General features: G+C 41.4%; 1 protein-coding gene across 1 annotated transcript in view; it reads left to right on the forward strand.

Moving 5' to 3' along the window:
* Positions 1 to 7,985, forward strand: part of SPICE1 (spindle and centriole associated protein 1) — a 27,586-nt gene extending 19,601 nt beyond the window's left edge. Inside the window, exons 12-17 of the mRNA XM_009330233.1 lie at positions 63 to 287; positions 2,387 to 2,781; positions 4,094 to 4,265; positions 6,496 to 6,598; positions 6,930 to 7,017; positions 7,901 to 7,985. Coding sequence (XP_009328508.1) covers positions 63 to 287; positions 2,387 to 2,781; positions 4,094 to 4,265; positions 6,496 to 6,598; positions 6,930 to 7,017; positions 7,901 to 7,954 — 1,037 coding nt within the window. The 3' untranslated portion in view covers positions 7,955 to 7,985. The remainder of the gene's footprint in view (positions 1 to 62; positions 288 to 2,386; positions 2,782 to 4,093; positions 4,266 to 6,495; positions 6,599 to 6,929; positions 7,018 to 7,900) is intronic.
* The last annotated feature ends 1,294 nt before the right edge of the window (positions 7,986 to 9,279 follow it).

A 9,279-nucleotide genomic window follows, 5' to 3' on the forward strand; every position in this document is an offset into this window, starting at 1 on the left:
CTTTTTCTCCTTTTTTTTTTTTTTCCCATTAACTTTTATCCCCGCTTTGTCTTTTTCTTTAGAAAAAACTGATTTGAGCTATTGTGAGCCCAGGACTGATGCAGGCAACAAGGAGAATATGCTGAAATTCCCACAGGAAGAACCTCCTTTCAAGTTTCCCCCGAGGCCAGGTGCCTCAGGTGGTGCGGGATCAGGTAGAAGCTTGCCATCTCATGTCTTCCAGCCAGCTGTGCTGTTGTCACCACCTCGCCAGAAGAGCAGTCAGGAATTGTCTGCCCTCCCGAATGGTGAGATTTCTCTGGCTGTAGTAGACTTGGGAGTCTGTGTAGTGTGTTACTGTTTCAATTGCGCACTACCTTTGGAGATGTATTTTCTATGGAATATTTTTAATCTGTATGCTTGGACACATTGGCCCTATAGCTGGAATATCCTACTTCTGCACCCAGATACGCATTTCTTTTCTTTCTATGCCTGTTGCTAGATTTCCTTTAGGCATTCTGTCCCCTGCAGTTCTCCATCTATTGTCTGCAGTCCTGTCAGTGGCAATCCAGACTGGCATTTTTATTTTGTACTGGTTTTGATTGTCACTTCTGTATGATTTGCTGTAGCTCTTTGTCTATGACGTATAGCACATCATCTCCAGATCTCCATCTGCTGGTGGTGTAATCCAGCCTCCATCACCTTTAATGGTGGGACCACTGAAGACTGGAAATTCAGTGCCTCTGCAGCCCATGCTGCAGACAAACCAGGATGTCTGTAGGCTGCGTGCTCTTGCTTGGAGCCAATCTTCCCAGCAGAGGTTTTTCTAAAAGCTTTGGGAGCAGGTTTCCATTGGGTTTCATTTAATACACAGGAGGTGGCTGAAGAAGTTTTAGGTGAAATTATGTGGTGCCAGATAACCAGATTAACGCAGTCTTGTGTCAGTATCCATAGGCTTCAGGAATTTTATAGGTCAGTAGCTCAATTCTGGTTGTTGGGAGGAAGAAGGTTCATCAGGGGTGATTAGGGGATGTATTTCTCATTTAAACTTAATGAAGCGAGCAGAAGGGAGGACCCTTTGTGACTCTCAAAATTAGCTGTTTCCTCCTGCAACTGTCACCGTAACCACGTGCATCTCACTGAATGTGCTAGAGCCCTGTAACCCTCTGTTGTTGAGGGGCAAGTAATTATGTCTATGGCTAGCTTGATGGTTGCTGACAGGAAGCAGGGCACAGTAGTGGGGTTTTGTGCCTTCCCTCCTCCTTTTTTTCCCCCCCATTCAGCTGTGTTGCTTTGTAAGTCTTTTCCAAGTCAGAAAATTAACCCGAAAGTCCTTTTGATTTAAGGACTTGGCAGGACAATTGAAAGTTTATATCTAGTTCAAGCTTTTGGCGGTCACCTATGCTGCAAAGAGGCACATAATAGATCAAGAGGAAGTGAACTAAAGGTAGCTTTCTGCAAAGAACAACATCTGGCTTCAGTCCCATTGAGAACTGTCAGATGTTGTCTGTCATTTGAAGCAAGGATATAAAACTGTATTCCTAGACTTCACTATAATTTAGCTGTGTGAGAAATGTATCGTTACTCTTTTAAGACTGTTAAGGATACTAAATGGCTCAACAAATGTTAAACTTCTTGAATATTTCTTTATGAAAAAATATTCATAAAACAGATTTATGTGTAAATTTTTAAATGTCATGCTCTGCTCAAGAGGCAAAAGCTAAAGCTTAGGAAGGAATAGGCTATTTGGTATATAAAGCATGGAAAATCTGGTTTTGATCACAAAATCCAACTTGGACTTAACATGTAGCAGCTGACAGTGCTGACCATATTTGGTCATGTGTGTGGTGTGTTATCAGTTTGCTAATGATGACCACAAAAAATACCTAACTACTTTTGTTGGCTAGAGTGCTTCCCCTTTCTTAGGGGCTGAGTAAATAACTAGTTTATTATTACGCCAAAAGTCTTGTATTATTTTGTTTTATTATTCTAAAAGTTTTGTTACCAACCCAGTATAAATATCAGAACTAAAACACAAACTTACAGTTTATTAGGTAAGGTAAATGGATATTGGAAAATGGAGGACTAACTAAGAAGTAGCGTTTGATCTATCAGCTAAGAAATTCAAAACAATTAATCTTCTTCTCTCTGACTTCTCTCTCAATCTCTAATTAAATCATGTAAATGTAAGATTATTTGCAGTAGGAAATATTAAACCTGGTAAGTTCTTGCAGCAGGATCTTGCATAGAGTGACTTTGATCAGTAACATAACACCATTCAGGCTAGACGTTACCATTCAAGTTCCTGCCTGATTATTAGTAGCCTGATGCAATAAAGTCACTGTTAGTTTCCTTGTTGAGGATCACATGTCTCTTTCCTTACTGTTCCTTTACTCCTTGTTTGTAGTGTTTACAGCCATTTCTCAGTCGCCTGAAAACACCGAAAGAGAGCCATGCAAGGAAAGGAGCTCACCTTCCTCCCTGAGAACAGAGAGCATAACTGAAGAAAACTGTCTCATCTCTCAAAGGCAACCAATTCCTCCTGCAGACAAAGACTTGGAGAGTTCCCACGAGAAAATCAGTCTGTCCTGCACAGGTGACACTAGAAAAAACAGTACAGCTGAAGAGTTATTTCAAAATGGTGATCTGCTGGGACAGATAGCTGAGCTCACGCGGCAGAACTCTCTAATTAAAGCTCAGCTGAACAAATTTAGGGGCTTCTCTGAAGACACAAGTGACTGCCTACATCAGCCAGACCCAATAGGAATTGCAAATTCTGGTCCAGACTTTTCACAAGGACAGGTGAGAATTTAACAGAAAAGGAGGGCTGGATTCCCCTTTCTGTTGATCGGATTCCCCATAGCTTACTGATGCTTTAAGACTGTTTCTTTCCTGTTGTCAGTTGTTTTAAGGAAAAGAGTAGTAAAACAAATATTCTCTTCATTCATTTGCTTGGAGACTCACGATATTTTTTTTTTTTAATCATTCCCTAAGGAGCTCAACAATAGTTTCTCATATTTGGCCTATTTTGTATATGAGTGCTGAAAAGTGTGCAGCACGTTTGTAAGTTCAGGACAAGGTTATGCTGCAAAAAGAGGTGTGATTGCAACGTGATCAGGTATACCTCTTGTAGCTTGGATAATATTAACAGTGAAGGCACTGCACCAACCCACAGGTTCTTGTCAAGCTTGTAAACTACATATTTAAATCCATGCCATACCTCTCTTCTGCTACTGTGACCCAAAAGCCCATGAGATTAAAGTTGGTGCAAGTACTTTATTATAGTGTATGTACTAGTTGGATCTGGCTTGTCTGTCCTGCTGTGTGGTGAAAATCCCAAAGTCTTTGGGAAGGAGAGAACTTGAATGCTTCAGTTCACACAGAAAAACCTTTAATCTGCAACTAAGCAGCTATTCAGTGGCACCCCAGTGAGTGGAGTTAACATCACAGAAATGCCTAATCCCTGCCCTTGCGACTGTCTTTACTTTTGTTCCATCGCAGTGGCTGAGTTACTGTTTGATGAAGGATCCTCAAGATTTTAAAGTTCCTCATGTAAATGTAGGCTGAGCATGTTGTCGCTTTCCACATTGTATTATGTTGTGTAATGTTTAGTCATTTAGTTGTACCAGATGATGCAAATGTTTTTAAGTGTTGTTTTTGTGGAAGCAATTACTGGAGGGGAAGGGGTCAAAGTAGATGAAAACTTGGTTTAAAAATGAGTTCCAGGATACTTCTGCTAGAAATCTGCTTTTGCTTCCCCACACCATCCTGAATATGTGTCTCTCTGATTAAATATTTTCTTAATTATGGTTAATTGCTGGATGGTTGGGGGTTTTCTTTTTTTTTTTTTAAAAATTATACAGACAATAGCTGTTTTTTCCTATTTGTAGGAAGAGCAATTTAAAATATTGTTGCATTTAGTCAATTAAGGACCTAGATACAGGACAGTGAAAGGGACAAAATCAGATTTTCCACAGGAGGTGCTATATAATTATGTTTACTTTCAGTTTGAAAATTAAATGCATAGAAGTACTTGAATGAATCTTGCATGCTCTCCCTGAAGGCACAAATTGTAAGTTTTTAATTGGAAGTCATTATCCAATTATCCAAGTAGACTCATCTCATGGTATCGAAGAGCTTGGAGGAAAGAATAGCAGAGCTGAATCGTCAGAGTGCAGAAGCACGTGATAAACTGTTGCAGCTAATAGACCAGCAGAAATTAGCTGCTGCCGATATGGTCCCCCCGATGATATCTCCTGTTCTGCCCCCATCGCTAAATTATACTGGTAAGTACCCAGCTTCGGGAGAAACAAGAACTAGTAAGACAATGTTTTTCCCCTTTTGGGAGTTCTCTGTCCATATCTGATTGGATCAGCGGTTGTGGTCAGCAGTACACTTGCTGTTAATGGCTGTGTGGTACAAACACTCCTTACTTCAGAGAGATAAAAACATATCAGCTAAACTTCTCCTACAGTTAGTTTCTTAATAATTAGTCTGCTGTAAATATCATGCTTCGTGGTAAATCTGTTCTTTGCTATGTCCTTGTCCGCAGAACAGTTCTGCTACATAGTCACTGATGGGCAGAACTAGGCTTTTTAATCAGTCCTCTCTGCTGAGAATCTTTTATAGAATCATAGAATCATTAAGGTTGGAAGAGACCTCCAAGATCATCGAGTCCAACCGTCAACCCAACACCACCATGCCCACTAAACCATGTCCCTAAGTGCCTCATCTACCCGTCTTTTAAATACCGCCAGGGATGGGGACTCAACCACTCCCCTGGGCAGCCTGTTCCAATGTTTAACCACTCTTTCAGTAAAGAAATTTTTCCTCACATCCAATCTAAACCTCCCCTGGCGCAACTTGAGGCCATTTCCTCTCGTCCTTTCGCCAGTTACTTGGGAGAAGAAACCAACACCCACCTCACTACAGCCTCCTTTCAGGTAGTTGTAGAGAGCGATGAGGTCTCCCCTCAGCCTCCTCTTCTCCAGGCTAAACAACCCCAGCTCCCTGAGCTGCTCCTCATAAGACTTGTTCTCCAGACCCCTCACCAGCCTCGTTGCCCTTCTCTGGACACGCTCCAACATCTCAACGTCCTTCTTGTAGTGAGGGGCCCAAAACTGAACACAGTATTCGAGGTGCGGCCGCACCAGTGCCGAGTACAGGGGCACAATCACTTCCCTGCTCCTGCTGGCCACACTATTTCTGATACAGGCCAGGATGCCGTTGGCCTTCTTGGCCGCCTGGGCACACTGCCGGCTCATGTTCAGCCGGCTGTCAACCAACACCCCCAGGTCCTTTTCTGCCAGGCAGCTTTCCAGCCCCTTTTACCCCAGCCTGTAGCGCTGCATGGGGTTGTTGTGGCCAAAGTGCAGGACCCGGCACTTGGCCTTGTTGAACCTCATACAGTTGGCCTCGGCCCATCGATCCAGCCTGTCCAGGTCCCTCTGCAGAGCCTTCCTACCCTCGAGCAGATCAACACTGCCACCCAACTTGGTGTTGTCTGCAAACTTACTGAGGGTGCACTTGATCCCCTCGTCCAGATCATTGATAAAGATATTGAACAGAACTGGCCCCAAAACTGAGCCCTGGGGAACACCGCTTGTGACCGGCCGCCAACTGGATTGAACTCCGTTCATTCTTTTATAAAAAGACTTAAGTATTTACATCAGACTTCTAAAAATCATGGCAGAGTGGTTATCCAATTCTCAACCACATTTTAATTTTTGGTCTTTGGGTGCTCTTTCCATCAGACTACCTTGCTTGAGTTACTGCCAGTGCTAATAGAAAGAAATAACTAAAGCTTCCAGTCATCTGAAGAGATAAATTAGTGAAGGGAATATTCTTGCTGATTCAAGCTTCAGAGATTAGCTGCCATGTGTAACTATATAAACAAAAATACTCTCCAGCAGGCGAGGGCTGCTTTATCTTTTCCTGGAGTTATTGCAATTACAGGCAGAACTGTGCGTGAGCATGTAAACATGCTCTAGGACACCCGCCCTTTCCCCCTTCCTAAACCACAGAGGATGCATAAAGGGAAGGACTTGAGGGGGAGAGAGGAAGGAGGTGGAGGAGCGACCACGTGTGTGTGTGCGTATGCATGCAGGTGCGTATGCCATGACTCATGCAGTGGGATCGTAACACTTTTAGCACTTCTATGGCTGTTGTAACATAAATTCAGCAAGAAAAGTAGAATCTTAAAGGAACAAAGTAGAGAAACTGGAAGTCTCTAATCCTCTGATTGCCAAAAGCCAGAGGGTTTATCCATGGAAGAATCATTCTAGATCTATGCATGTTGTCCATAGTTGCTCTGCATAGCCGCTTTCAATATCTGTCATTTTCGGAGAGCGGGTATGGGGTTGAATAGACCTTCAGCCTGATGTTTTATGTCTGCTCTGTATATTCTGTGCGATTGTGAAGAGTTACGTGATGCCCCTTGAAAAATGGGAAAATGAAATGAATGTTGTGCAACGTTGCTGTGTTCTCATCAGAATCAAGCTATTATTTATTGCCTAGAAAATGCAAGGAGGACAATTGAAGTGTCTATTCCTGCGGCAGTTGCTATGGACAGCTCCAAAGAAGACAGTGTTTCCCCTGCCAGTATGACCAGTATAAGAAGGTAAAAGTTAACCCATTACTGTTTCATTTTTATAGTATCTTGATTACCCATGCAGCAGAACTTGAACACAATGGAAGAATCGCCATGTCTTTCTCTGGCTTCATGGGCTTTCCCTGACTTCATCACGCTCAACTCTCTGGAAATGGGACAAAGGTCCAATAGCTTTTTCACAACTTCCATTGTTTGTATTTAAAACCTGCCATGTGACATAAGACAGATGACATCGGTTGTCCAAGACTATTGATGAGGGGTCCTAACTCAGGATCTGAGACATGATTCTAGTAGTTACTTCCATTTTTCACTTTTTCAATCTCATTTTGGATGTCTACAGGTCTGTAGGAGACTCTAGCAAACCTTGTTCACCCCTAAGTGCCACGTCAGGAAGTGTGCAATTGACTCCTGTCAGCCAAAGACCAAAGGTAAGACTGAAAAATCTTTGGCCAGAAAGTTTGAGTGCAGTGTTATATAAGGAAAAAGCAAGACAGATAAAGAAGGGGGAGGAGCTTAGTCATACCTTAAATCTACCGAGGCTAATAGTAATCGATTCATGGCAGTCTGGATTCTGGACAATTGGTAAGGGGAGCCCTGAGTGCTAATGACATTAGTTGTTTGCTGCCACAGAGCTGTTATTTACAAGTGAATAATCCTGTAACTACATTTTCTGCTGTGGCATCTTGATGTGTTAGAACTGTGAACCTCTGGCAGTCTTTCACTGGTGGCTGCAGAGAGTTTCAAGTAATCATTATGGTGTACTGGTAGAGCCACATATAAGAGGCAGGCGAGCTCTTACCTAGCCGTTGCACAAGTCAGTTGCTGAAGGATAAATAAATCCAAATGCAAAGAAAAGTCACCGATCTGGTTTTCTGATTCCTGATGTGCAAAGAGAAGAATAGACTGCAGCAGGATGTTTTCATGGGGAACTCCAGGCAGTAGTACAGTCTGGTAAACCAGTCATAGATCTGTTTGTATGCTTGAAAGCAACCATGAGGAGATATTAATACTGTCTTTCCTGATGTCCAAAATAACCTAAATTAATAAAGAGAAACAAAGTTAGGGTCCAAGACTCCCTATCCTAACAGCAAAGTATTCATCTCCAGAGGGGAAATTTGGAATACTTAAGGTAGACGTGGCTTAAATGAGGTCTCTAAAGCAGGTGGTGTGACTACCTCTGTGATGCCTATGGGAGACAATTGCTACGTATCAGTGAACTGATACGTAGCAATCCTACACAGGCCAGCACTAACTAGCAAGTCTGTGGGAAATTTATGATGTATGAATTTCAACTGGTTTCTCTTTTTGCAGGTGGAAAAGCCAAAAGAAGAAGGCTGGTTTGCATTGTCAATGCACATTATGTAAAGGAAGCTGCACTCAAGTCCTGTTGTTTTTTTTTAATACCTTTTTTTTATGAACCACAACTAGATCACAGTAGTCCCCCTCTCCAGATGTACAGTTTAACTCTGAAGTGCTTTCACGTCAGTGCCATTAGTATAAAAAAGTCCATATGCTTACTGTATTTGTGCCATGCAGAGCACTATAGGAAGTCCCGAGAACGAGTTTCTGAACTGGACATGCTGCTGTGACATCACCCCGTTTCACTGAATAAATATTTCACAAGATTGTAGACTGAGGCTGCTGTAGCAATACAAATGAGCATCTGATATCTGCGTTAGATATGCTGAAGATGGGAGGTTATAGAAAATGCATGTGAAACTTTCTGGAGCACGTATTTACACAAGATACAGGAATGAAAAATTCAAGAAAAAACTGAGATGAGGGAATGTACCTATGTTCAAAAGCAGCCTGGAGATTAGGAAGCCAGTCTCTTCCTGCTGGATAAGAATTTGCATCAGAAATAATTTGTTCCTTCTGTGGCTTACAGTTGCTCCCAAAAGTTGTGTTTTCTGTGCAGTTAACATATCAGGGATTACATCTGGACTTGAGGATTGCTTTTTTAAAATTTCATTTAATTTTTTTACAGTAAATATAAAGTGACTATTTGAAGTTGAAATCAGAATCTCTTTGCTCTCTTTGATACAGTAGAAAACTGTGATATAATTGTATTAAGCTGTTTTGTTATGTGTGTATATAATACTCTAATGACCATGTTTTTTATTGGTTTTATTTGACTTTTTAAAGTAGCCATCATTTTATTATTAACGATTAACAATAAAATCTAGAACTGTGAGGAAATGCTTATATATCTGTTCCTTACATTGTAGTAAACCTGGGCAAAAACCTTTATAATGGAGATTAAAAAAATGAAAAAAAATCTGCAAGTCTGGGGAAGAAAGTATCTGCAAGTCTCAAAACCGGATTTTGAGTAAAGTTGTTTTTCTTTTTTTAACTGTTAAATTTGACCCTAAAGATATTGATGGGTGGGGCATTAAAAGGGTCCAGCCCATATCCTTTCAGTCAGTTCAGTTTTAGGAGAATGAAGAAAAGATACTTCTCTCTTTCTTTTCCTCCCCCCCCCTTTCTTTTTTTTGTTAAAGGCAGGTTTTCTTTTAAACAGATTTAGAAAATCTAAAAAATGTGGGATTCCAAAGAGGACCTGTTCAAATATTGGTTGACACTTCTGCAATTTATTTTTCCAGTGTTAACTTTGGGAAGTGAAGGCGGCCCAGAGTCCTGTATTTTGTGAAGTAACAGTTAAAATTGCTTGGAAGAAATCCCCCAACTCA

Source organism: Pygoscelis adeliae, unplaced genomic scaffold, assembly GCF_000699105.1.
Source record: "Pygoscelis adeliae isolate BGI_AS28 unplaced genomic scaffold, ASM69910v1 Scaffold120, whole genome shotgun sequence".
In the NCBI taxonomy this organism is placed as follows: Eukaryota; Metazoa; Chordata; class Aves; order Sphenisciformes; family Spheniscidae; genus Pygoscelis; species Pygoscelis adeliae.